The sequence below is a fragment of the Acanthaster planci genome, linkage group LG02 (genome assembly GCF_054643075.1).
Source record: "Acanthaster planci isolate LZ-2023a linkage group LG02, COTS_SCS, whole genome shotgun sequence".
Lineage (NCBI taxonomy): Eukaryota > Metazoa > Echinodermata > Asteroidea > Valvatida > Acanthasteridae > Acanthaster > Acanthaster planci.
In genome coordinates, this window is record NC_141778.1 from 33,780,106 (window position 1) to 33,807,893 (window position 27,788).

A 27,788-nucleotide genomic window follows, 5' to 3' on the forward strand; every position below is an offset into this window, starting at 1 on the left:
ATTAGTTCAGTCAGTTTTCTTTAATCATCATCCAAAAAAACCTGATCGACATAAACAAAATGAGGTAGTTCTTGACACTCGTGACCTGTGACCTCTGCCAGGTATGAATGGTCCCCAGCAACGCACTGGTCTCCTGCCAGAGAGTCTGATCTGGACGTACATCGTCCAGCTGTCCTCGGCCCTGCGTACCATCCATGCTGCTGGCTTGGCCTGCCGTGTGATGGACCCCACTAAGATTTTGGTCACTGGCAAATCCAGATTACGTGTCAACTGCGTCGGCATCTTTGACGTCTTGACCTTTGATGGTGGCAACAACCCTTTGGCTATGATATCTCACTACCAGGTAGTCAGGGTCTTATTCTCTGCATTGTTGAAACAATCATCTTGTATACTGCTGGACCATTTTTTAAAAACTTTATCCTCTGTTGTAGCAGATCATTGGTTTTATGGTGTCCTTGAAATACCGGAAGTATTCTAAATATTGCAAAACAACAGTGAGTTTGAAATTGTTTGAAAGATTGAATGATGTGATTATTTGTTGACATTACAGCAAGAGGACCTAGTATCTCTTGGTAAGGTGGTGCTAGTGTTGGCCTGTAACTCAGTGCAGAGCATCCAGAGACAGCACATACCAGCTTCCTTGGATCTGGTCGCTCACAACTTCTCCAGCGATCTCAAGAATCTCATCCTGTAAGTCTCGGAGCAGCCTCGGCATTTCACAATGGAGGCTTCCTGTACAGATTTAGGCAACCCTTCCCAAACTGTCCCATCCTACCCTAACCCCACCCTCTCCTTCCCAAATGGTAACAAAATTGTAAAATAAATGGAAAAGTTTAATTTTTGTAGGAAGAAATACTTTCATGGATGATTCATGGATGATACTTCAGGATGATTTATCTCCTGTAATTTTGTGTTCCAAGAATTGACGATAAAGTTCTTGAAATTTTGATTTTTTCGAGGTCATCTTGAGCAGAGTGTCCTTACAGGCTTGAATTTCTAATGAACTGTGGCAAATATGTGATAGATTGTTCCAATTTTCTGACATCCTAAACTTTGCAAATTGGCATCTTGTGTAGGTATCTTTTGACCACTCAGCCCAGGCCTCGGTCCGTCAATGACATCATGCCCATGATTGGGGCCAGGTTCTACACCCAGTTGGACGCTGCACAGATGCGAGGGGATGTGCTGGAGGAAGAGGTTGCCAAGGAGGTGGTCAATGGGCGACACTTCCGCCTTCTGTGCAAGCTGGGGGTCATGAATGAGAGGCCCGAGTAAGTGAGCTAAGGCCAGTCATATGGAACTGTTAAACAACGTAGCCCTGCTGAGGATAGATGAGTCTCTCTTAGCAAAAAATGGTTTAGTAGCAGCTAAAGTGGGTTACCAACTAAAGGTGTTACTGGTTAAAGTGTGTTAGAAGCTAAATGTGGTTTCCAGGGGAATGGGTTACCAGCTAAATCACTTGGATACTTACTGAGGCAGTTGCTGCTTTGGTAAGCACAGGGAAATTGCAGTCCTGATAACAGAAATGCAGTTTAGAGTGATAGCCTTGAATATTTTGATGTATCAGTATGTTTTAATAATTTTTTTCATTATACTAATTAATTACTTCCAATGTTTTCTTGATGTAGGTTTAATGGTGATCCCACTTGGTCAGAGACTGGCGACCGTTACCTGTTGAAGCTGTACAGGGATTACCTCTTCCACCAAGTCACATCTGATAGCACACCTTGGATTGACATGGCACATATCGTGCAGTCACTGAACAAGGTAAGAACACTCTCTGTGTGAAAAAGGGTTGTGTAGTCAATTAGTCTGTCTGCTGCCTTGGACATGTGCAGTGCGCACTGCACCAGCACATAATACTTTTAAGATTTCAGGGTCTGATTCTACATCTGACCTGCATCTGTTCCATTTCTACAGTTGGATGCTGGGGTGCCAGAGAAAGTGACACTGATGTCACGTGATGAGCAGAACATCCTAGTGGTGTCGTACACCGACCTGAAACGCTGCTTCGAGACCACCTTTGAGGAGATTCAGCAAAGTCAGAGTGCTCCCATTGAGGAGGTGCCGCAGTAGGAACCTGCCTGGATCATGGCTACAAGCCAAGGTCAGGTAGGCCGGATGGCTTGTTTGTGTGCTTCCTTATGGGAAAAAACCTCCATAGTGGAAGCTTTGCTCCTCTTTCCATGATTCCTATGGAAATCAGCATAGCACAGTGCACGGGAAATTTTTCGGGGAAAAAGTTGTTTTCCCTTAAACTCTTACAGTGTGAACAGCACATACGTGGATCCATGTGAGAGGAAATCCTTGTACAGATACAGAATTTTACTTCAGGTGGATCAAGAATTTCTGAAAGGATGCTCCTTTGAAGTATTTGCACAAAACAAACAAACTGTTGGATTTTACATGGATGGCAGAATAGGGATCATATGTGTTTCGGCATCTCCTTTGATAGACACTGAGAACAGTGTTGGAAAATATACTGCCAGGAATTTGTGCAAGATCTGCTGAATTTCTTTCTAGGCCCTGGAAATGTATTTTGACTGTCAGTGCAGAAATATAATTCCAGCTTTGGTTGGCATGGCTAATGAGGACTTGATTGGTAACTCACTGGACTGTGGATGTCATTCAGACCCGTGTTAAGAATTTGTACAACTTCACTTCCACCAAAAGGATGCCCGGGAAAGAGCGAAAGAGTGGTTTAAGCACCTGTATATTGGCCGCATCTTCTGGGACTTTTTATGAGTATTATCAATTAATTTTTAAAGGCCTTGGCCCACATTTTTCCATTTGCCGCTGAGATAACATGTTGTAAGATACTAGGAAATATGAAATTTTGCGTTATTTGTAATTAAGCGTAATCTGAGGAGATATTGAAATCCCGCCTTCTTGTATTTTACTACATTCAAGCAAATTTTTTTTTTGTTTCCCACAAAGAAGAGATTTGCTTGAAACAATTAACTGGGGCAGGCTACGTCCCCAAAGAGTTTTGTATGTTAAATACCATGCCTGGTGGAGAGATCTTAACAGATTTTGACTGCAATCTTGGACTGGATTTAAGTATGAACGAAAAAGGAAGAAAGTACTCTCTGTGTTGGACAAAGTAAGGAACGATGGCATGTTGTTTTTGTTAAGTGCCTACCGGTTGACTTGTACAGCAGGCTTGTATAGAAAGGAGCACAGAGTGGAGACAGCAGTGAACATTGGAGTATGCTGTTGCCACTCTTGAGTCAGTCCACTGCCTCAACAGTGGGTACTATCAAGGAATTATTGCAAAACTGGTAGCAGTAAGCCGCAGGAATTTTCAGTGGATCAAACGCATTTGTGATATATGTGAAAACAGAGTGAAATATTGTGCATCTGCAACATGTTAGAAGTGTCCTGATCTTGACTGGAGACACGCGGGAGTTCAGGATATTCTGCACGGATGCTTAACTGAGGAATGTTGTAAGCTACATGTACATGAAACATGGACAAGTGCAAAAACCAAGGAGAATCGTAAACCGTAAGGCAAAAATTCCAGAGAAGAGATTGCAGTGTTTAACAGGAAAGTTTGATGACTTTTAAAGTTGTGACATTTAGGATCACCTGGTTTTGTTCTTCCTACCCTCTTATGTGGACTTCTTAAAGTGACGAGAGCTTTGGGTAAGAAACCTGTGCTGGTGAATCGCTGGTGCTATACAACATCAGTGACTGCAATGCTGCAGGTATTTTTGGAGGGTGCAGAGTGGCACTGTTGCATTTGTTTGCCGATACAGAGTGTTGGAGAGCTGAACAGTTTCATCACTTGCATCCTTTGGGAAGTGATGACTTTCAAGAAGGAGGTTTTACTATGGAGATGAGAGAGTTCAAAAGAAAAGGACTGGCTTGTATACTGAATGTAACCAAGTGTTTATCTGCAGATTGCACAGCATAATGATTTTCCTGATCAAATTTGATCAACACGTCTAAGACATTGTAAACCTATCCAGTGTCCCGAATGAAATATGTCTGCTCTCCACAAAGCTACTCTTGAAGCAAGAAACAGCCATCAGAGAGACTCAGAAGTGTAAATAAACTTTTTAAGAGGAAAGTGCCGTACTACTGAAGTACTGACTGTGCATTTGCAAAACGCTTTTAAGTAAATAAAAATTTAAAAACACAGATGTTGAAAGTGCCGCAGTACCAAGGAATTCATAGTACTGAACCTGTACAAAAAGAAAATGATAGTTTTGGTTTTTAAAAGTAATATTTTTAAAAGAGGAGCCTTTCGTGTAAATGGGAATTTCTTAAATTGAAGCAACTGCTTTTCTTTCCGCCCTGTGTGGAAATTTGTAAAGGCCCAGCCATGTGCTTTTGTGGTGGAATGGGAATTAGAATTTGGTTGAAAGGGCGCAAATCATCTGAATGTGGTGCAATACCATTATTCTACGTCAAAATAAATTCTCTGTCACAAGTCGCATATGTCGGCATACTGGATACAAGCTTTACCAAGTTCCCCTTAACTATAAAGCATGTCTTTGCTCAGTGGTTTGTCTGATATTGGCGCATACCAGTAAATTAATGGATCAGTGTACAGTTTCAACATGAAGCATTCATCTAACTTTCTGCCGGGGAGCCCGGTTTCAGGCACCATGTGTTTATACGCGTGGTCAGGTCTCCGAAATCGTACAAAGGAAATTGGGCCTTGTAACAAAAGACCATTCTCAGAACAAAAGACCAGGCTTCTGGGCATTACCAACATTTTTTCACTCTCAATAGTGGAGAAAATACAACCTTGTTTTGAAACAGTATACCACGGTTTTGGGCATTTTGTGCGAGCGGATTACCACGGGGACAAAAGCACTTCACCAACGCACCAGTGAGCCACACAGCACCACTGCACGCTAATCTGGCCCCTATTGAAAAGAGGTCAGCAGTGCACTGTGCTAGGTTCGTGAACTAAAGAAAGTTGCATAACACCGCACAATCTGGGCTCTTTTTACAAGGTGGCAGGCCTGGCTGAAATACTCCAGCATCAAAAGATTTGTCTGTCAGACTAGAGTGGCCTCCAGACAGTAATTCATGTGGGTGTAAATGTCCATTAATTGAAATGACGAATTTTTGAAGAATTTTGAAAAATGAAAATCTTGAAAAAGTCCTGATAATGTGCACTACATTTTTCAAACCACCCGGCAGCAAGTGGTTAACCAGATTGGTGAGGCAGTCATGTATGAATCCTTTTTTGCCATTCACTTGTCTTTTGTTAAGCAGAAGTTACATCTGCATATAGTGCATTGGTAACAGTTCCAGGAAATTCAATATGCAAATTGTTAATGTTTTCCTCACAAGTATGAAATCCTTATTTGCTGTTAGCGTATATGTACAAAAGATAACATTGTGCTGTCTAGTGGAATCTGACTGTTTTGTCCACTTTTTTCTCTGAAATCATCAAATAAACCATGAGCACTGACATAAAATGAGGCCCATTGTTGATTTACATGTAGTATATGCAGGGCATCTGACTTGCCAAGTTTGAAATTCATCAGGGAAGCAGTGAAAAATTGATTAATTTACATGGCATTTTGTTTTGTGGGTAATCTGTTAAGACTGTGTGTAGTTGTGCACAGTTTGGCCTGAATGATGACCTTTGTTTGATTGTGAATGTTGTTGGAATTCCTGCACTACCAGCAAAGAGTTGGTCAGAATGGAAGGACAATCATCACTCCCTAATCCCAAAGAGAAGGCACTTTTTCATTGCGCTCTGCACAGGAAAGCTGTCTGGTCATATCGACATCCAACTATGCAGACCTACTGCAAGAGCAATATCACGTTTAGAAATCACCTGCTAGGCTACAATCTTTAGAGATTTGGTAACAAAGAATAAAAATCATTTGTCAATTTGCACTTATGAACCTTTGTTGTTGTTTTTTTTTTTAATATTTGTGTTTCTTTGAAAATGACCACAAACTCCAAAATCATTTCACGTATGACATAAACTCATACTAATGTAAGCTTGCAATGTCAGTTATTCCACATTTCAAAAAGATAATTAAGGTTTTCTGTGGCAAACAAAGTTGTTATATCATCGTGTGTATTACGTAGTGAATTGACTTGTCATGTTAAATAGTGTTTTCTGTAATGCTGTTTATGTTCATGCTCACTGGGCACTGCTTGATGCCATCAATAATCACATAACTTGTGAGACACTGCTAAACTGGTTTACAATGATGGGAACATGTTGAATTTATAGTTTGATTTAAGCACCGTCGATATGTCAATATTTTCGATATAGGTTTGATATCAATATCGCCGATGTTAGTTATTTGGTAGTATTGAAAAATATCGGATTTTAGAGAAATATCAAAAATATCGAAACTTTGAAAACATCAATATTGAAAAATATATCAAAATAATCGCCAAACGAACTTGAATAAAAAATACACGAAAGTGCTTTGTCACATTACCGTAATTTTCAGTAAGCTACGGCTTACATTGGTTCTCTTGCTGAGTGAAAAATGGCCCTGCAGTTTATACTCGGGGCAGCTTATGCGGCGACATTTGAAGAATAAATTCAGTCACCTTTCTCAGTCTCGCACTCAATAATTCGCGTACACTTTGCCTCGAAACTATCACAAAATTTATCCTCCGAAACAGAGAATTATTTATTTATTTTATTTATTAACCAAACATACGTAGACTAGCACCACGTGCTGATGATGTCACTATGAACAGCAGTGTGTATCCCATCCCCAGGTAGGCAATGTACACAGTACGGAGGCAATAACATGTCGCTAAAGTGGATTGGATCACACCATTATGGTGTAGGGGTGTAATTCACGCCTCTTATAATACTTTGAAAATTTAAATGAATAAAATTTGATATATCGATAATATTGATATGAAAAAAAAAATAGATATATCGGTATCAGCCAAAATACGATGTCGACGGTGCTTAGTTTGATTTAAAGTTGTCATTTAGTGCGATCCCTCCATATTTATGCTTCACAGAACACAGATCCGTGCATTACTTTATGTTAGTTCAGTTTGACTCATTAATGATGCTGCATTGACAGGCCTGAAGAGATATTGCCTGTTTCTGATACAAGACAAAACAGTATATAACTCAGTGAGGGATGTAAGCAATAAGGGAAGGGGATCTTGAAGGAAATGGAAAGACTTTGTCAATGAACTTTGTCAAATACGTTCAACATAAATCTCATGTTACACATGTGCCACAGATCCACTTTCCATCTCAGTTATTGCTGTGACGTCACATACCAATGTGTGAAACTTGTACAAACACTGAGTGTACAGTGTTATAATACACATCAGGCAGGGCAAAAATCCAAAATTAATTGTACGATAAGAGCAGTTTTAATAGTGTCAATATTAAGCATACTAACATGTTAATTCAGAAGCATTATGTTTGATAATATAATTGATAATCATTACCATTTTACTGTGCTCAGTCTGTCACACTGGTGTAAAATATCAAGCAGTATAAAATGAAATAGAAAATGAGAAGCTGTGTCAAAATCTCAAAAAAGCCCTGTTCACTTCTTTATTTGGCTCAGACCAACACATGAAAAATGTTGAATGCACAGAGCTGGTCCTATTCTTGTGTTGACTTTGCAGATGGTGAAATGTAAATTGATCTTTTGAATAAATACCTTGAGTGAGATTCAAACAATTTTAGGAAAAGATCTGTGTTGATGAGGTCCCTTATCCCCTCTACGTATTATTTTGTCAAGATAATTCAAAGTCACTTCCAGATCCTAGAAATGTGAAATCTGTGGGTGTGCTTGCACAAAAAGCAAGAGGAAAGATGTGTTTTAATGTTGGATTATGCAAAAAATCGAGTATGGCATTTTCTTCCATTATTAAAAAGTATTACACCTGCCATAGAAAAATTTGAAATTAAAATTGTATCACAGGTGAAGTAAAATATCACATTATGCACATTTCTTTGGGGGGGACCCAAGGTTTTATTTCTGTAATTTGTCAATAATCTTGGAAATAATTTACCAGAACATTTTTGTACACAATTGTGCTTCAGCCATCTTTGTTCTTGCTACACGTAAGTGTGATCCTTGTGCCTCAAAGTTGGCTGGTGCCTGTCACATTGGGTCCAACTCTCTGCAACAATCTGTGTGATGCATTCAGGGAACTAAACAAATGTGGCTGCAGTGTTATCACACATAGAAAAAAATTCCCTTGCTGTTGAAACCTTTGGCCTTATAATTCTAGTGTTTTATAGATGATTTTCTTTTCTCCAATTTGTGAATTTGAATTACTGCGACAGTGTTTGCTGTAAATCAATCAGACGTTTATTAATTATGTAGCGCAGTTTTTAACAGTAAATTGAATTCTTAGAAACCATCCAACCACGAGGGAAGATTCGAAATGTGCTCCTGAAAAGGGTTTTTTTGGGGGGTGGGATTTTGTACAATAATGCGACATCATTAGTGTTCCTGATGGGCCTGTACATTTCCTTCACCTGAACACTGTATAGATTTGCAGATATTTTAATAAAGATTCATTTTTGAAAGTGAAGAGTGTTCTTCTAACCAGATGTGATTTATTTATGACTCATTGTGTCCTTAAATTCCACATACACATGTTAAGTTTTTCACGTTTCACCCATGTCAAACTCTTCCTTGCCCCATCTTCCCCACATCTCCAAGTCTGTCAATGACTTCCCCCGACAAGCCACTCCCCTTAAAAAGATGTCCCCCCCAATCTTTAGTGCAGGACTAGGTAAAGCCCGGCTTTCATATTGTTGATTTTAATGCAGACGGTCCGCAAGACGTCAAGATGCAGACAGCCGCGGAAGAGATGCTGCGCAATGTCATTCCACCCAAAAAAGTAAACAAAATGGCATCCGAAACTCTTAAAATTTTTGCAAAAAATGCCTTTTTTAGGTGGAAATGTTGCCTCTTTAAGCCAAAGTGATACTCCAGTTTGATGTTATTTGTTAATGGTCAGCTATTTTGTTGACGATTGGGGCTGCATATGCTGGTGATAAGGAGAAAATGGACAAAATAAGTGGTACTAAGCGAGAGAAGCATTGTACACTCGTCCATGTCAGCATGTGTGTTTGTATAGGCCTACTCACTGACTCAACACAGACACCCGGCAAAGTTGAACTGGGCTCAACTTTGCTGATCCGTCTGAGGCTGGTTGGCGTTATGTCCGAGTTATCGACAATACTTCATTTGACATGTTTCCATATGTCTGCGTTGCAGTTTGCATCTTGATTGCATTGTTCTCTTCATTTCTTGTGTTGATATGGAAACCAGGCTTAACTTGTTCTACCCCATTGCTGTGGTAAGTTTCCAGTCTGAGAGAATTAGGGTGATTTTACCAAAAGCCGTTCTACCCAATTTCTTCCATTGTACCACCTACCCATTATGGACATATTTTTCTCTATCTAATGCCATGAACTTTGAGGTTGATGTACCTGTCCTGTACTGTAAGTAATTTCATTGACAATAATTCAATGTTCTCGTAACAGCTGCTGTGTGTCTATCCTCGGACTCTCTAATCCTAATTTTAGAATGTAATTATATGTTGTAGAAATAAGGCAGCACCAAACACTTCATGACACTCATGGAAGGAACTGAATGTTGGCGCGCTATAGCTCTTTTAAATAGCCATTTTCTGTCTAATGAAGAGTGCTTCCACTAGTTTTATGGATTCTAGTTGGGTATTGGGTTAAGAAATTCAACAGAATTGGCTCTCCTTCTACCTTGAGGTATCATACTCAGACACCCATGATCAAAACTTTTCTGGTGCATAAATTTGCCACAGTAAACAGTTTAGGATCTAAGACCAGTTGCAGGTGTGAATCCCAGTCGTTCCAGTTGGTCCACATCGATGTCCACTCCAGGCCTCACAGCACCCTCATCATCAGACTGCTGCCCATCCCCATCCTGCCCTCCTACTGCTTGGGGTATGAACCAAGCACACTTCTGGTCATCCTCAATCTTGTGAGCTGGTCTGGCCTGGCCTTGTCGCCCCAGTGCAACATGCCAGCCCTCGGCAGCAAAGCGGCGGGGTTGGAAGACTGTGTAGCAGCCGGATGGGTCAAACTTCTCCACAAACTCACAAGATGCATCCAGTTGGGCCTGTTTGGGTGAGAAAACCCTTACACCAATCAATGAGCACACTAAATACACTGAATTAATTCTTATTCACAGCCTTATCATTTTTTGCTTCCTTACAGTTTTTCAAAACTTGGCAGCTTTAAAAAATTTGGAATACTGCTAAGGTTGTATCCATTTTGGATTGCCTGGAACATAATATGTTGCGATTTATTTGCTGAGATACAGTGCATAAGAACGTGCTCTTCACATTGCTTGGCCCCACCCTGAATAGATCACATTCCTGAAGACAGAGCACACTGTCTAAAACATTGAGACCTTCTCTCACCATTGGCTCTTCGTAGAGTAAACACCGCTTCCTCAAACCATGGTTCTCCTGCAAACATGCCTCTCTGCATCATGTTCCAAAAGGACCAGTTTACAACTAACAGGATATTTTGTTTCCTCATTTGCTTTTCCGATTTATTGCATTCAGTGTACAAGCAAATAATGACATCAGTTTTTATTGCTCGTTCACACATCATGACAAACCATAAAACTGACCCACCACATATACAATTCCCTCAAAACATTTGAATATCTGTTTCAAACTATGATATTTTTCAGTGTTGATATGTGTAAATCATCACCAAGCTATTCCTGTATTGAGTGAATGTATGTAGTAGGTAGTGCAGTTACTCATGACAGATTGATTGTCAACTCAAGATGATTCAACATGGCAAGCTGGACTAGGCTTGTTATTAAGCCATTCTCTTCATTCCTTTAGATTTAATTACAGAAACTTAATGACAGGAAAATGTATCAATGCTCGTCAAGTTTATGCTTTCTGGCCACCTTTATGACACATCAGCCCCCATGGGTTTGTTCATTTGTTGCAGCATACATGGTCTAAAGCACTGCAGTAGATTTAGTCTTGCTATTAGTTGTTCATAAACAGTGTAATATTTGAAGAACTTTTTTCATACCTTTCCATGTGTTTTCCCGTTATTGTCAACTGCAAGATACATTCCCGAGTTGACCGCTTTCATCGTAATGACACCACATGTCACTGTGCTAACCTCAAACACAGCTGAAAATAAAATACACCTTATGTTTCATATCAAGAACAGTGCATAAGCAATTATAGAGAGTGCTAAATGCTTAAATTAGCCAAGTACATGTATAGCAAACCCAGAGAGTAGCCAAACAATTTGGCTACATGCAGCTCCACCCCTTGGAAGTGACAAACACGGTGAAGATAACAGAGCAGTGGCATATCCAGTGGAGGGGGGGCAATTTGGCCCCCGGACGGATTTTTTTTTACAAATAATACTTTCCTAGGTGAGAAGGAAAGAAACTAATCAGTGTATTTATTTATCTTACAGTAGTACCAAAACCCCAATAAAACAACACCATTTGATTTTTTCTCCCCCGACATCATGTTGAATGAGCCTGAAGCTGCATTTACTTTTAAATTGCCCCCCCCCACGCCAAAAGCTGCATACGCTACTGTAACAGAGCCATAATGAAACAGTGGCTGTTCTGATGTCTTACCATTCTTGTCTCCCGATTTCTCAGCTCCGCCCACCTCCCCATCTGCATTGATCTTGAGGTAATATCCTGACTTACAGTAATACTCCCTCAAGGGAAATATTGAAGTTGTTGACATGATGTGCACTTGATGCAGTCTCCAAATGTGCACAGAACTTCTTAACTCTTTCCAAAGTGCAGCTGTCTGTTACTGAAAACTCTGTTCCCAGTAATCAGGCCAGCATCCACACTGTACTGTTAATCTTTACAAGCAACTGCGCTGTATAAATACACCTGCAATATAAGCTAGGTGCATATTTCACACACTGATCTTTCCACAGCAGTACAGTTCTTGCAATATGACCTTTCCTTAACGGCAAAGAAATGGCCAAGATATCTTTCTCAGAAGTTTAAACCCCAAAGCCAGTCACACTTGATGCATAGCCAGCATTAGCAACTAATCTCGGTAGATTAAATCCCAAGATCACAACCTTGAAGTGCGATGTCACAGTCTCCAGATGTCTGAACCCTACAGTTCTCTGTCATCACACATCAACGTCCATCTACCAGCCGGCTTGTTACACCATACAGTTTATCAGTTTTGGTAACTATTTTCTCAATCGCAGGGAATTTTCACCCCAATCGATGTGTTATTTTCCAAGTGTGACGTGCAATCTCAGTTACACATTTCTAACAAGTTAAGCAACATTTTGGTCTTGTTGGGCATATATCACACGACACTTACATTATACCATAGAGCCAATAGCGGAGGGCTTGGTTGCTACACATGACACCATCACCATCACATGACACCATTTCATCTCGAGAGATAACATAGTACTACATGCATTGCACATAATATTCCAGGTATTTGGATGGATGCCATATGGCAGTGCTGCATGTTTATTCTAGCTTGCAATGCTGTGTTCCTGTCTTTTAAAACAATAAACAGTATTTGCTAATGTAGCACATTCCACAGGCAAATTTCAATATTCAGCAAAACAGAACTCACTGTTGACCAGAAAATAGTTAAAGGTAATCAAGGTGAATTCTTAATTTATGAAGTTTTAAACAGTGGCAAGTAAAAATGAACACTCCCAAAAAAAGGAAAGAAAAAAAGCAATACAAATTTCGATTTTTAAAACTTCTTTTAAAGTCAGTGATGGTTGATTTTAAGGAATGTTATTATGGTGAGGATGTTAGATGTCATCAAAAAGACTAAATAAAATCAGATTACTCACCAGCCATTTTTTATAAGAACTGCTGAAAACCCTTTATGATTTCACCCGCATCTTTATGTTTATGATCAAGTTTATGATCCACATTTTCTCAGTAAATGAAAGCCACAATGAAACTTTGTTTTATAAATAATAATTAACATTTAAATCATATGAAATTTTAATCATTGTGTGTTTATAACTGTGTTAAAAATCCACAAGGTAATGCCTTGTACTTTTTCTTTAAATATTTTGTATTATAAATAACACTCAAAATCACAAAGACATGAAGAACTAAATTAGTTTGTTAGACATGTACATATAGAGTAATTCCTTGTTCCTAATATAGGCGTATTCTTTCATAAAGCACTTCATTTTCCTGGATACTGCTTTTTCACTTGTGTACTCAAAACTCATGTAATTCTATGGAACAACTCAAAGTGTGCACACCTCATGTGATTAGTTCTTGTGTGGTGCAGGGTCTGTGAACTAGTCTAAACAGCAGAGGTGGCAGCAAGTCATTTTTTCAGTGCAAGTCCAAGTCAAGTCACAAGTCATCATAAGCCAGTCCAAGTCAAGTCACAAGTAATTATATGCCAGTCCAAGTCAAGTCACAAGTAATTATATGCCAGTCCAAGTCAAGTCACAAGTCATTAGGTCCAGTCACAAGTCAAGTCACAAGTCATTTGGTCACAGGGCAAGTCAAGTCAAGTCACAAGTCACTTGGTCTAAACACAAGTCAAGTCACAAGTCTCTTTGTCCAAGTACAAGTCAAGCTGCACATTATTTTGTCCAGCTGTAATAAGCAAAAAGAACCAGGCATCAACTTACGAAGTTATGAGTTATGAATTTCGGACAGCTGAATACCTTTTCTCCAATTACATGTATTTTGACAATGCCTCCATAGTTCCCCTAAAAATATATGGGGCTGGTCGAGTAGCGTCTGAGTAGCGTTGGTTACAAGTCGTTTTTTGGAAGTCCAAGTCAAGTCACCAGTCAATTTTTGCAAGTATGAGTCAAGTCACAAGTCAAAGCTGGTATTTACAAGTCAAGTCACAAAAATAGGGACTTGAGTCCAAGTCACATGACTTGAGTCAGCAACTCTGCTGAACAGTGAACCTTGTGTGACTGCACTTCAACCAATGACGATAAAGAATGAATAGGGGTTGACAAAGATGGCTGTCTGTTATTGTGCATTGGGATTTCTCAAGTGTGGGTAGCTCTCCACCGTCTTCTGTATAGCCTCCTCCAGGCCTATCAGGGGTGCGTAGTCCATGTCCCTCTTGGCCCTCTCGCAACTGTAGTAATGGAACGTGCCAGCCAGTGCCACTGTCATGGGTGTGAATGTCACCTTGAGGGTGACAAATGGAGACAAGAGCCAGCAGACCAGTTGCAGGAAGAGGGCCAGGTAGTAGATGAGGACATAAGGGAGGTGGTACCTTGGGGGCGGGTACTTGAGACCCACGAGGAGGCGGGACATGAAAGACCAGAAGGGGATTGGTTCGTCGTTGGTGATGTGGTAGGGCTGTGGCACAAACCGGGAAAGGAAACAACAGGTTGAAATGATGTTGGTCAATTTAGAACTGTTTTCCCAGCAATGATTTTTAAAATTCTTTTCGTCCTAATTTTCTAATTACAGGATAGTATCAGTGGAGTTTTTGTTGTTTCAGACAGCCATGTTATCCCAAATGCACTTCACATTTTACAGAAAAGAAAGGCTGTGTTCTGTATATTTGATCCATAACTCTTCAATAAGCATATCCATCAGAAGGGCATTTCTGTCACTCCAAACAGCCATGCTTCTTTTGCAGCAACTGCAATTTGTTGACTGTAAAACTCCTGAACAATTCCTTTAGAGATAGGTGACAATGAGTTGTCCTACCTTGCCACAAACTGGAGAGTCTTTACCCAGTTTCTCTGCTGCCAAAATATGACCATGTGCAACATTCTTGACGTAAGTGAAATCAACAAGGTTCTTGCCATTCCTGTCATTGAATGAAGAAATAAGAAACAAATTTCCATTAAAAGCAGTGCAAAGATAGCAAAGCAAATCCATTGATTTCTAACCTTATAAATGCAAGTTTAGTGAAGTTTGGTTTTAATGAAATATGCTAGAACAGAATGGCAATTTTTTGGGAATTTTTGCTCATAATGAGCAAGCCAATATTGGTGTTGTACTAGTCTTTCTTTGACAGGCAGCACGACTAACAGGCTTAAGTCTAATATGTACTGTGATGACAGAAAGTCACTTGGAATTCTTACCCAATCATAAACTTTGTCTTGCCAGCCCTTGCAGTCTCCACTAGAGTGGGAACTAGTTGAGGGTCTCTGGGACCAAAGATGCCATGAGGCCTGATGGCTACAGTGTAGAAATCAGGACTGTTTGCTTCAAGAACAACCTGAGTAAATCAACAGCCAAGAATAATACAAGCAATATAAGACATTCCATGTATATGACAGAAATAGTACAAACAGTGCTGATACATTCAATGTCACAATTTCTGTCCATTTTCCTGGAGCTTTTTAAGAGCACTCAAATATTATTGTTATAATTATGAAACATTTCTGGTGATGAAAGGACGGATTCCTCAAATGCACCCAAGGTGCTGTAGCTCGTAAGCCTGAAGAAACTTGTAGAGAGGAGCCAATGAGAAGAAGTCACAGTTTAAGAGGTGGGAGGAAAACCCCAAGAATAATGTTCTGGGTAAGTACCACAAAATCAGGACCTGAAAATCAATCCAAATGTGGACCGAATCGAGAATCAAACCCAGGTGGTAGGGGTGAAAGGCGAGGAAAGAAACACCACACTAACCTGACTTACCAGGCTGGAGCAAGTTCACAAAGCTTACCACCCAAATGGCTACATGATGTATATTCTTCAGACTGATCACCCAGATCTCCCTGTTGTAAGTATACCAGCATAAAACTCAGTCTGCAAAGGTCTTAAATAAATGGGGAAACTGTTACTGGTACTCACCTTCTCTTGTAAAATTTTGGTTTCTGTATAGTAATTGATTGGTTGGCTGGCATAGGGCAGGTCTTCATTGCCATTCTCGATGTCTTTGCCTTCATAGATTACACTGGCAGAACTGGTTAAAACTAGTTTCTGTTGAAAGCAAAACCACAAAATGTATCACTTTGAATAAGCTGCGATATTGAAAGGTCATTAATTCAGTTTAGTTCTGAATACAACATATCAAGATTTTAATTTAAAAAAATAATCTATTACCTTCACACCAGCTTCTTTGCATGTGTCTATGATGTTTTTTGTGCCATCAAAGTTTACTTTGTAAAACATTTCTCTAGGATAAAAGATGAGAGGAAAAGTATTTGCATGAGCCAGAAATGTTTAGGTCAAAAAAATTATAATGTCATATACACTGATTAATGGTAAAACAAGATGTATTTCTTCATGGCTAAAAGCTATTTTTTTTCAAATCTGCAATAAGTAACTGGAATAAGTTACAAAGTTGTTCAGGATTTTTTCACCATGCCATGATTTTATCTGAAATCCATACATCTTGTTACTCATGTTTAGTAAAAATATACACATCATGCACTTCACCTCTGCTCAAACAACAGACTGGTATCTGTAATTTACTCACTTATTATTACTGGATGGCGGTGGAGAGGCACAGTTGAAGACGACCTCTGACCCTTGAAGAGCTGGCAACAACTCCTATTAGGGAAAAAGCACCAAAAATGTTTGTTTAAAAATACAGCAAAATTGGAAGACTGTAAGAGAAGTACAGGCACATAAGACAACCAAAATTTATTTCACTTATGGTTAAAACTACATAAAGTTTAAATTATTAGCTTAGTTGAACAATGAATTACAGAGAATTTTAAATAAAGTGCAACATTTTTCTTACCATAACTATATCCCTATAACTATTGGACAGTGTGTTTGACTGAGGATGCACTCACCTCCTTAGAGCAAAGATCTCCCACAAAGAAGTTAACTCGCTTATCCTCAAAGGTACTCTTGATGTCAAACACATTGACGGAGTAACCCCGTTCTTGCAAACTCTCCACAAGATGGTGGCCAAGGAAACCGCACCCACCAATTACAGTGCACTGCTTCCCCTATTGATAGAGAGACAAGGAGAAGGATCTTGTTCTTTCGGACTGTGGTTTAACCAGAGACAATTTTGATGGAAAGTTTTAAGAAACATTTTCGATTCAATTTATGGGCCATTTTTTTTCTCAAATATTAAAAAAACATAAACTCAATGAGAAATTTGTGCCGTGTTTTGGGTTAGCAATAAAATGAATCAAACTGTACAGTATAATCATTCAAGAGGCTTTTTAGCCAAAGGAATAAAGGCATCACCATATTGGCTGCGTTTCTGTGTAGAAATGAAGCTGTAGTGGAGAGCAGTGGATTTCAAAATGCAAATATAACCATCCTTGTCTATAATCTAACTAAAAGTAGGTTCCCCAAAAGTCACAGAAACTTCCTACCAGCAATTTAATGCAGTGAACCAGTGACTGTTTTAGCTTTGTGTTGACACATACCACTTGCATACCAGCATTTATATCTAGTGCTGAGTGCATGCAAGTGCAAAGTCTAAAATCTGTTTCATAATTAATTATTCATAAGGTAATATTAAGGCCAAGGAAGAAAAGAGTGTTTGCATTTTAGCTATTTCGGGGCATGGATGTCTATATTAAGGTAATGCTTCATTTGCTTGTATTAGCCTTCCTGATCTTTGGAATCTAAAGTCAACATCAGTTTAAAGTGGGTCGTTTTGGATGTGCTTCATGATGTTGGGAATAAAAGCTAAGCATGCTCCTAATATCACCCTGAATGTGTATAATCCATTTTTGTTCATATTCAGTTGCAGAAGTTAAAAACAAGGAGGTGTTTAAATAAGCCAATTTCCCGTTCCATTGCCATGTTGACTTTAGTGCCCCCATGTGATTAAGTGAAGCTAGAGGGGATCAAATTGTCTACAACAATAACAATCGTGAGCATCCATTCGCCAAACGGTACTGAAACGTTGTCATGAATTTGTTCCCCTCTGTCAAGTTTACTGAGTTTGCGCACATGAATCATGAAAAAGGCTTCTTGTTCCCAGGCGAACTTGATGCAAGAGACAAGTCCTACAACTTCACAAACAATAAAGTGAAATTTGCCTGGTTTCCTTTTCTCAGCCTGCACATGTTATCATGATCATCCTGATATCTATTTCAAATTCAATGTAGACACCGCTTATTCTGAGCTTACAACCCTAGTACAGCTACAAAGCTATGTGCTTGTTGGGAATGACTTGACTAGAGAGTCAAACTGTACACGTGTGTGTCAGTGTACATGTATGTGTTACGCCCCAACAATAGCATCAGTCCCAACTATAGTTGGGCCCGTCCCAACTAGAGTGCTACAGTAGGGCCGGCCCAACTACAGCAGAGAGGTTCTGTGTGCATGATGTGCCCAGCATCAAAGTCATATTGTTTACAAATGTCATGTCATTGGTCATAGGGCTAAGTGCCACATTTTTGATGAATTGTGTCAAGTGTGAGACACATTGACTTGGATAATGTTGAGACATTTCCCACAGACAGTGGTAAACAATAGTTGGGCAAGCCCAACTGCAGCACTACAGTTGGGACTGTCCCAACTATAGTTGGGACTTATGCTGTAGTTGGGGCGTAACATATGTATGTCCAAGCCAAGTGAAGACCGCTGAGGCCGTTCACCAGCAACATGGGCAAGATTAGATGAGAGTCTAGACTATGCACATTAGCCCCACACGTAGGGTTGTAGTGGCTCACTTTTACAATCTGTCTCCTTTCTGTCGCCATCACAGACAAAAAAGAGACAGATTGTAAAAGAGAGCCACTACAGCCCTATTTATTTGTGGGGCTTTGTAGGCCTAAGTATATTGCACATAATAATACGACCTGCAGATTGTCCACCATCGAGGCCATGACTTAAAAAGTTTTCTTGACCACAACAGCAAACTTATAATGTTCTTAACCACTCACCATTGTAGTATTTACTGTTGGATGGTCCAACTTCGTTTGTTTTTTTTTAAACAAATATCGCGATCGGCACGGCCAGCCGGCACAACACGAAGCAGTCGACAAAGGACTAACTCAGTCTGGTCTCTTTTACTTGTATACATGTTTACCGTCTAAATTGACAGAAAACTAGACTCCTATACGGAGACATGATGGGCGAGTTCGGGCGGCCGGTTCTCGAATAGCTCAAGTCGATAATCGTGGCCCGGGGTCGGCCGCTCGAACGCCGGGAACATACAACTAGATTTTGCTGGTGGTTAGTGGCAAGTGACATGCAAACGGCGGCGTCCATGAACATGAACGTTATTCGAGAGTTAATGTTTGGATAATTGGGTTGAATTCTTTTCTATTTAAATGGGATCATTAATTTCTGTGTTATAAAAAGTGATTAATGTTAACTTTACAAAACTTCCCATTGTCTCTGGCTTTGTAAACCATCTCTCTACTTTTTGAAGCTGTTCAAAAATCAAAATCTCACGAGTTTTCCGTGTTTTCGTGTAAAATTTGACGAGGAGGTGGTGTGTGATCCTGTTCCGAGAACAAAGTTCTTGAGTAGTGTTCCCGCCGTTCGAGCGCAAGAACTGTGTCAAGAACGACGCCCGAACTCGACTGTAAAGCCTATGGGAAGTAAGGGAGAGGGGGCGGGCTTTTCCTTTAGTGGTTCATCCGAGGTCTTTGTTATAATGAGCTAGATTGTGCTCCTCGATGTGAACGCAGAAGCCTGGAAGCAGTATTTCATCCATACGCTTGTCCAACTTGCTCGTGCGAAATTTACAGCCCCTGCAGATGTTTGCTGAAATTTTCAATGTTGTTGAATAAATATTCATACCGAGATTTTTCTTCCAAAGTATTGTTACAAAGATTACATTAATGTCCCTTTTCATTTCAGGATAGGTTAAATTGAGTCTTAAACTTCACTTCTTTAATTGCACGTTCACAATTTTTGAGTTACGGGGGCAAAAATTATCAAAGTACATGTGTAGTACATGTAGTTCAACCATGGCGCTATTAAGGTTACACCAAATACGCGCCCATAGAAAATAGTCCAAAATCGGACCAAAATTGCGCTGCCTGTTGACTCTCGTCAAGAGGTTTGGCCTCCGTTTTTTCACTGCAAATTCAAGATTATGGCCAGAAGATTACTTTTCGTTTCAATTTCATGGGGGTTAGCCACGAAAACCTGTTTTTTATTCGTCTTTGAACGAAGATACCCCCAAATAGCAATAAAACCAAGCGCTCATTTCTGAATGTAACCGCCTGCCTCTATCCAAAATAGGTCTGCAATTTCGGGCTTTTTGTGAAAGAAATAAACTGAACTGGAGACTATCAGTCCTAAATTCGAGATTTATAGAAATATTTCTATGATGCCTCCTGATTATTGTCTATCTTATTGTAAAAAAAAACCATGGGATCACAAAATATTAATGAGCTCGCACACAGAAATACAACCATTTAGATAAACTAAATAGAAAAACCAATTCCAAAAACTGAATACGCTTTCTTGCTTTTTTCTGGAGAAGGGTAATACAGTTTTTTCGTTGCCATTGAATGCGGCAGAATTTTGTACGCAGTAACATTCTCATTAAGTAAACCAACGGGGAAATTAAACATCTTCTGCAAAACTGCAGGACATAGAGAAGAAAAACTAAAAGAAAGAGGACGAGCAAACAGAATTGTTGATTGGATCTTTCTAATCTCTTTTTCCCCGGCCTCCGGGTGAGCTTTTATTGGAAGAAAAAATGGAGGGAATTTCAGGCCCCTTTCCAGTTATTATAGGACAGAATAGTCGATAAGCCAATCCAAAGAGACACAGTGTACATTCCTCTGATCTTTGGTTATAATCGTTACTGTTTCGCCAACTTCGAAAGACAAAACTGCTCATTTTTTCCTCTCGTAAATAAAAAAAACTCTAAAAAGAGAACAGGGCGCCCCCTTTCGGTTTGTCGCCACGGGCGCCGCCATCTTGTCTGTACAGGTTGCACTACACCAAGTACGCGCCCATAGAAAACAGTGCATAATCGGACCGAAATAGCACCGCCTGTTGACTCTCGTCAAGAGGTTGGCCTCCGTTTTTTTCCACTGGAAATTCACGATTATGGCCAGAGGATCACTTTTCGTTTCAATTTCATTGGGGTTAGCCGCGAATTCGTTTCTTTCGCCTTTGAACGAAGATACCCCCCAAATAGTGATAAAACTAAGCGCTCATTTCTGAATGTAACCGCCCGCCTCTATCTAAAATAGGTCTGCAATTTCGCGATTTTTGTGAAAGAACTACCCTGAACTTGAGACTATCATTCCTAAATTCGAGATTTATAGAAATATTTCTATGATGCCTCCTGATTATGGCCTGTCTCATTGTAATTACCCCATGGGATCACAAAAATATTAATGAGCTCGCACGCAGAAATACAACCATTTGGTGGAATGCACCCCTTAAACACATGGGCCGTTTTCCAATACTCAACTTCCTCTCCGTCGGAGGCTTTGTTCCCAAAACCTATCCCCAATTGTGGGCCTGAAACGTTTAAATTACAGTAGATAACTGTATTTGTTTGCTTTCTTGCATCTTATTTGATGTTCTGTGGCACTATTAGACTGATTACTACGCTTATAGCTTCAAAGTCAGCAAGTAAAAAAACAGGTTGAAGCCTCAGACGGAGCCGAAGTTCAGTATTGGAAAACGGCCATGGTTCCACCTGCTGCACATAATGCGCATATCCATCTTCATCTTTCCATCCTCTATGCGTTTCTATGCGCTTATACTTTTATTAGTGAATTAAACAAAGTAAAATAAGGAAAAAGTTCTCTAATTGAAATTTGAACTGCTATAAGCAAATTCATATTATTTAAATATGTTTTTCTATAAAATTATTTTGCCTTTTACTAATGACTGCAACAAAGAAAATATAACTGGGTACGATACATGTTGATGTGCGAACGAGGTGCCTTGATACTCTGATGAAAAATGCTGTTTTACTGGTTAACAGTGGCACTGTGTGTCAGAGCCGTCTTAAATTTTAAACCAATCAGCATGAGGCTTACAAAGCATTTGGACTAGTTGTACCGCCGTTTCGAAGCAAAACAGATCTTGAGGAGCAACGATATCTGCTTTCCACCATGGTAATGTAGTACAAATTCTTCATTTCATTCCCCTCCAAAAATTGAAGTAACTGACAAGTTAGCATATAACTCTCAATTCCTGACAATTTTTTTCATCGCCTGTAGTGTCGATTAATAGTTGCATTCGTCGCGAATGAGCACACCAGGTGCCCCTTCTTTCTTGCCAATCTTGGCGGCGCCGCGGCGGCGCAGCGCCAACATGCATGACAATAAAGACAAGAATATAAGATTAAATCTGTGCTCTGAAATATATGATTGCCGAGCTTTTGGTAACTGAATGCTTTCTTCAGGGCAGTCTCTGCTTGCCCTGAAGAAGGTACTCAGTTACCAAAAGCTCGGCAATCATATATCTCAGAGCACTGATTTAGTCTTATATTCCTGTTGACATTCTGATCACGGTGCTACGCAGCCTTCCTTATATCCATGCATGACAATAAACCTTTTCGACGTTCGCAATGCATTATGGATATGGATGACAAACAAGCAATGCATTTTATGGACAACCCTATGGGGGAAGTGAACCAGTCAAAAATCAATTTACAGTTTTCTACTAAATATTTTTTATGTAGGCCTATCTACTCATCAACTCACAGATGCATGCATATTGATCAGATTAGGCCTATACAAGAAACATTTTCAAATACGTTTTTGTAAGAACAAATCAACCTTAATTGCCCTTTTAAAGGGCACCAGTCACGCTACAGGCTGAAAATGACCGTGACTAGTCAAAGCGGGATGAATGAGCTGCAAGTCCTAATTTTGATTGGACAATACTAGAACATTAATATTCACGAAGTAGTCAAAGCACGGTCCGTGACAAAAAGTGGTGTTGTTGGAAGGGATTCTCCAAATTTTCCTTCTCTGCCAAGCTTTAAACTTTGAAGATTGTGAATATCTTTGTCCCAAATCAATAATCCAACACTTTGTCAGAAGGGGGTGGCTTGAATTGGAGTATGACATTAAATGGAAACAGATTAACATTTTCAGGTACACTTCTTTCTTAGAGTTGTGCATAAAATGCATTGCATGTTTGTCATCCAAACCCACAATGCATTGCAAACGTTGAAAAGGTTTATTGACCTAGGCCTACATCACTTCCAGTGCAGTGCAAAATGTCTGCCCTGCCTTATTTCATGAAGGCCTATTTACGATTCACAAAACTGGATAACTGGATAACGACCGTAGACATGATAGGCCTAGAGATAATAGTAAAGCAAGAAGTGACAGACCTATTCTTTTTACTACGTTCAAAACAGAATTTTGGCCCTAGAACAGTTACAGGGAGACATTTTGTTTGATTATGCTAGGCCTACCATAATGTTAACGTACATGCGCTTACGCGCTCATGTGGTCCGGTACAATTGATCTCCATTTTTGATCTCCATTGTACATAGACTGTTCAACATTCATGAAGCTGTTTTTTAATTTTATCGACGTCATCTATAAACCTTTTGACTTTCGAAATGCATTATTGGTTTGGGTGATGGTGACAAACAAGCAATACATTTTATGCACAACCCTATGGGTTCACTCCAGTTCAAGCCATCCTCTTCTCAGAGTGTTGCATTATAGATTTGGGATGAAGATATTCACAAATTCTGAAGATTAACCCTAACAGTCCCAAATCCCCCAATTTCAATACGATTTTACATACACCCTAGGGGGTTGTCAAAGTCTGGCAGAAAAGAAAAATGGTCTTGCCAAACCCAGAGCTCGGAAAAACTCTTATTTTTAAAATGTATTTAATTGGTTGAAATAGGCATGATAAATGCGAGTGGTGTTAACGCATCTCATCATTCAGGTGAGAAATTGTGTTCATTCACTCGCATTTTCACCTGCTGCTACATCTTACAATTAGCCTCGCAGACTTCAGAACCATTTACTTTGCTGAGATTGATATCTAAATAATAGGAACCCGTGCCTTTCTGTGTCTATGTACATGTACCATATAATGCTAAAATTTAATTTTTTGAGTGTTTTATGTGAACATGAGATTTGGAAGCAAGCTTTGATAGGCTTGATAGAATTCCACTTTCTCAAACAAAATTACCCAAATTATCTGCAAAAAGCAGTTCAGGCTAATCCATGTCTCTTCAAAATTTTGGAACAGTGGTTATTGGATCATCAAACTAACAGTTCTGTGACAGTCTGGGTATTTACTCACCAGCTTTGCATTTTTGATATGGCAATTGCAGACTGCCTACCCCTGAAACTTGTGGGTTTGTCATCTGCTTTGCTCGTCCACTACATTCTCACAGCAAGGCGGATGATGACCTACAGAGTTCTAGGGATACAGACTGCCCATAGGGGTACTGTGGTGAGGTCACTTCCACATTGGTTGGACGTTTCTCAGTAGGAGAGAATCTTCCTCATTATGCAACCATATGGTGATATGAGGCAGGATGCTGTCTAAATGGATGAACAGTTGTGATCATTGGTTCACTGTTTTCTCTTGAAAAGGACTTTCCCATTGTACTTCAAGTAAATTTCAGTTAGGTGGAGGTGACAATCAGGCACAACATGGTCACATGAACTGTGATAGTTCTGAAACTTCCTTTATTACAGACTTCAAGATACACCAAGACATCTATGGGTGGGGGCCAGAGGAAGAAGACAGGGCCCAAGCCAGAGCTGACTGAAGAACAGAAGCAAGAGATACGAGAGGCCTTTGATCTCTTTGACACTGAGGGAACTGGGACGATAGATGCCAAAGAACTCAAGGTGAGCAACTGAGGATGACTTGAACAACTTTGTAGCAGGTTTCATGTCACATTCATGGGAATTAACCTGTGAATTCACTCAAAAATTCTTTGTCCTCATTAATGGATATTTATTGAGTTGGAACCTGGAAAGCCAGTTGAACAAAAACATTGTAGATTTCTGGAAATTTTGAGAAGTCTGTTTTATCATGTCAGTTCTGCCTAATGAAGTGCTTGAATTCAGCTTAAAGTTTGCTTGATTCTTCACTTTTGGAAATTAGAATTTTAGCAAAGTACACTGTTGACATCAAATTGGGACATGAAAATCAGCATTGGTTTACACCGAGAATGGCTATTTACTTGCTCTTCCCTTTCTTCCAATTCTAGGTGGCCATGAGGGCATTGGGTTTTGAACCTAAGAAAGAGGAGATTAAGAAGATGATTCAAGACATCGACAAAGAGAACACTGGTACCATTGACTTCAATGAGTTCCTGACAATGATGACAGCGAAGATGGTACGAAAAAAGTTAGCCTTTTAGAACATGCTTCATGAATGGTACATTAATGGCTGACTGTAGGTTTGAGGAAGGCGTATGAGTTATGTGGCATAATATGTTCGGCTTTTCTTTTCAAATTATTCTTTGACGTTTGCTGAGATCTCTCTTAGTTTTTAATATTTCTTTTCTTGCAGAGTGAAAAAGACTCAAGGGAAGAGATCCTGAAGGCCTTCAAGTTATTTGATGACGACAATACAGGCAAGATCTCTTTCAAGAACCTGAAAAGAGTAGCCAAGGAATTGGGAGAAAATTTGACAGACGAAGAGCTGCAGGTAAGGATCAGGGACCCTCTGTGTTTGTATCGGAGCTTATAATACTGGCTGCATTAATTCTTCTGATGGGAGGATTTCACTCTTAAAATTCTGCCTGTGATCAATCACAGGCACTGCCTGTTCAAAATAGCATAGACCACACATGTCTTTATTAAATGAATCATTATGCTGTGAATTGGGCTTGGTTTTCTTGCCTGTCATCATCTGAATTGAACAGTAGAGGGTGCTGTACAAATATTGCACATCTTAAAGTCCTTTTTTTGCCGTTCTGTTGAAGGAAATGATTGATGAAGCTGACAGGGATGGTGACGGTGAAATCAATGAGCAGGAATTCCTACGGATAATGAAGAAAACGAGTCTCTACTGAACAAACCACCTGAAATCCTGTCCAGCTGAAGTCTGTAAATGCCGTGGAGCATGCCAGTTTATTCACTCCTGGTTATTGGTTTCAGACTAGTGCATTCTGGCCATCCAGGATATGATTGTAAATAGAAGCAGTACATGGTTGGACTGCCGCTTGGTGCAGTATTAAGGAAGTGTGGAGGTGTATTCTCAAGACATTCTCCCTGTTATTGTGCAGATCGAATTCTCCACTATAGCACAGAGAATAGTAGAGATAAGAATTCACTGTTCTGTTGTGTGTACACCGTCCCGGTAGGCTGGCTGACTCTGGGAGTGTATACGTTTCGGATTCCATTCATTCCATTGTATTCTTAAATGATGTGTGGTATGTAGACTTGAATTTCTCATAGCTTGATCATGAAATGGTTTTTAAATGTGTACCCATGTGCTTTCCCAATGTTTGTGGGTATACGATAGGTCCAACACATGGACCAACTCTCTTCAGAAGAAAGGTTCTTAATTTCTAAAAGTCCTTTCATCAATTCTCAACTATTGCTAAGATGCACAATTGACTTTTACATTGTCTTTGTGTCACTGGTTATTGTGAAAGCAGGCTTTTAATGTTTTGTTGAATTCTTTGATTGCAGAAACTTACCTAAAACCTGTCTTTGCAAAGGTGACACAAGTAGATACCAGAAAGTACTATAGATTTTAGCAACCTAATCACTTTGATTTTAGGGTAAATGTTGCTTCAGGGCTTACATTGATGCAAGTTGAATGAAGTTAAAAGTAAGAAGTTTTACGTTAATGACCCAACAGATACCCAAAGATTTGAGTGAATGATAAATTGTTGGTGGCTTTGCAAAATGTAGCCCCAAGTTAGACTTTGCCGTGAAACAATTCATCCGTTGGAGTTACATGGTCTCAGAGATACATTTTTTTTCTGTTTCATGTACATAAAATGTATCAACCACTGTATATAGGTCCGTTAGTCTGCATTGTACATGTACAGAGGAATCCCTTTGTTAATTTATACTTGTTCTGAATACAACCACATTTTCAGATAGAGAATTGAGTCAGTGCTGGAAGGTTGATTTGTAGTTCACAGTAATTGCATTACCCAAATGTTTTGCAGCTGTTTCCACTTCCAGAGTTTCCATGGTAACAGGCAATGATTACTCGAGCATTAGACACTGAGTCATCAGTTGAAAAGCCATTGAACTTGATAAACATTTTCATATTTTTTTATTTCTTATCAACTCATGGTTTAAAGCTTCCAAAAATGTCCTCACTGACTTCAACTGCAGTGAGTATTCATTGTGGATTTTATGTGCACGTACTGCAAAAAGAATTCAAAAGTGACTGCAGAAGTAAATTGTAATATGGGAGATGTGGAGTTTGTGTAAAGAAAGTTCAAAACTTATCGGTTCCAGCCACATTCATTCCAAACAGTTTGGCATTTTAAACAGTTTACAAGCAGTAGAAAGTCTGTAACCATTTAAATTGGCTGTAATTCAGCACTCTGTTGTGTCAAAATGGGTAAAACGTTAGTAAAACAATGAGAAGTGAAAAGAAATATAACCCATATTTGATTTGAACTTGTGGTGTTTATGTTTCATATAAAGTTATAGAATGCCAACGAAAAAAGGTTGTTCATTACAGTACTTACTAGTTGTAATTATGATTAGCCTTATAGTTGTTTATAATGCACTTGGCTTCTTATTTACAAACACGTGTGTTGGCATCATTTACATGCACGTCGTGCACATTGTAAACTGGGGGTGCGACTGACAATATTATTTTCGATTGCCCTTTTCTGTTTGTCGGAACAATTAAAAATAACGCATTCCTGTCACATATAATTTAATTATTCGATTATTCTTTGTGAGTTGAAATAGGGAAAGATATTTTTAGGCGCTCCGGGGTATTTGCAGGAATTTTGCCCCGCCCCCGTCTCGTGTGAAACGCTAAATGTGAGCAACG

The 27,788-nt window shown here is 39.5% G+C and overlaps 4 protein-coding genes across 9 annotated transcripts in view; 2 read left to right on the forward strand and 2 right to left on the reverse strand.

Annotated features, from left to right (window-relative positions):
• LOC110983742 (PAN2-PAN3 deadenylation complex subunit pan3-like) overlaps positions 1-8,514 on the forward strand; it is a 27,214-nt gene extending 18,700 nt beyond the window's left edge. For all 4 annotated transcript variants that reach the window (XM_022243251.2, XM_022243252.2, XM_022243253.2 and 1 more), the window contains exons 11-15: positions 102-343; positions 551-690; positions 1,077-1,271; positions 1,629-1,767; positions 1,921-8,514. In XM_022243251.2, coding sequence (XP_022098943.1) covers positions 102-343; positions 551-690; positions 1,077-1,271; positions 1,629-1,767; positions 1,921-2,076 — 872 coding nt within the window. In that variant the 3' untranslated portion in view covers positions 2,077-8,514. The remainder of the gene's footprint in view (positions 1-101; positions 344-550; positions 691-1,076; positions 1,272-1,628; positions 1,768-1,920) is intronic.
• On the reverse strand, positions 8,501-12,287 carry LOC110983759 (fibroblast growth factor 2-like). The gene is made up of 3 exons (XM_022243297.2): positions 11,598-12,287; positions 11,030-11,133; positions 8,501-10,088 (listed from the first exon to the last, which is right to left on the reverse strand). Exons 1-3 carry the CDS (start codon positions 11,710-11,712, stop codon positions 9,780-9,782), a joined length of 528 nt encoding a protein of 175 aa, XP_022098989.1. The 5' UTR covers positions 11,713-12,287; the 3' UTR covers positions 8,501-9,779.
• A 156-nt stretch (positions 12,288-12,443) lies between these two features.
• On the reverse strand, positions 12,444-19,159 carry nsdhl (NAD(P) dependent steroid dehydrogenase-like). Of its 3 annotated transcripts, none has more exons than XM_022243249.2 (8): positions 18,779-19,159; positions 16,718-16,876; positions 16,396-16,469; positions 16,020-16,092; positions 15,768-15,896; positions 15,053-15,189; positions 14,673-14,775; positions 12,444-14,315 (listed from the first exon to the last, which is right to left on the reverse strand). In XM_022243249.2, exons 1-8 carry the CDS (start codon positions 18,779-18,781, stop codon positions 13,977-13,979), a joined length of 1,017 nt encoding a protein of 338 aa, XP_022098941.1. In that variant the 5' UTR covers positions 18,782-19,159; the 3' UTR covers positions 12,444-13,976. The 3 variants fall into 3 exon arrangements, with proteins under 3 accessions (XP_022098941.1, XP_086988870.1, XP_022098942.1); XM_087132744.1 differs by lacking the exon at positions 18,779-19,159 and adding an exon at positions 17,255-17,332; XM_022243250.2 differs by lacking the exon at positions 18,779-19,159 and adding an exon at positions 17,124-17,247.
• A 2,651-nt stretch (positions 19,160-21,810) lies between these two features.
• LOC110983739 (uncharacterized) lies at positions 21,811-27,667 on the forward strand. Its single transcript, XM_087129837.1, has 5 exons — positions 21,811-21,934; positions 24,500-24,655; positions 25,021-25,149; positions 25,326-25,463; positions 25,741-27,667. Exons 1-5 carry the CDS (start codon positions 21,932-21,934, stop codon positions 25,828-25,830), a joined length of 516 nt encoding a protein of 171 aa, XP_086985963.1. The 5' UTR covers positions 21,811-21,931; the 3' UTR covers positions 25,831-27,667.
• The last annotated feature ends 121 nt before the right edge of the window (positions 27,668-27,788 follow it).

Bases quoted from the DNA above. Each gene is read 5' to 3' on its own strand.
- LOC110983759 (XM_022243297.2), bottom strand. From the start codon at position 11,712: ATGTCAACAACTTCAATATTTCCCTTGAGGGAGTATTACTGTAAGTCA. The intron at 11,134-11,597 runs GTAAGACATCAG...TTTTATTTTCAG, and splicing joins GAAATCGGGAGACAAGAATG to CTGTGTTTGAGGTTAGCACA. The intron at 10,089-11,029 runs GTATGAAAAAAG...TCACCCAAACAG, and splicing joins ACGGGAAAACACATGGAAAG to GCCCAACTGGATGCATCTTG.
- nsdhl (XM_087132744.1), bottom strand. From the start codon at position 17,317: ATGCAAGTGGTATGTGTCAACACAAAGCTAAAACAGTCACTGGTTCAC. The intron at 16,093-16,395 runs GTGAGTAAATTA...CTTTTATCCTAG, and splicing joins CCGCCATCCAGTAATAATAA to AGAAATGTTTTACAAAGTAA. The intron at 15,190-15,767 runs GTGAGTACCAGT...TGATTTACTCAG, and splicing joins CCAAAATTTTACAAGAGAAG to GTTGTTCTTGAAGCAAACAG.
- LOC110983739 (XM_087129837.1), top strand. The intron at 24,656-25,020 runs GTGAGCAACTGA...TTCCAATTCTAG, and splicing joins TAGATGCCAAAGAACTCAAG to GTGGCCATGAGGGCATTGGG. The intron at 25,464-25,740 runs GTAAGGATCAGG...GTTCTGTTGAAG, and splicing joins TGACAGACGAAGAGCTGCAG to GAAATGATTGATGAAGCTGA.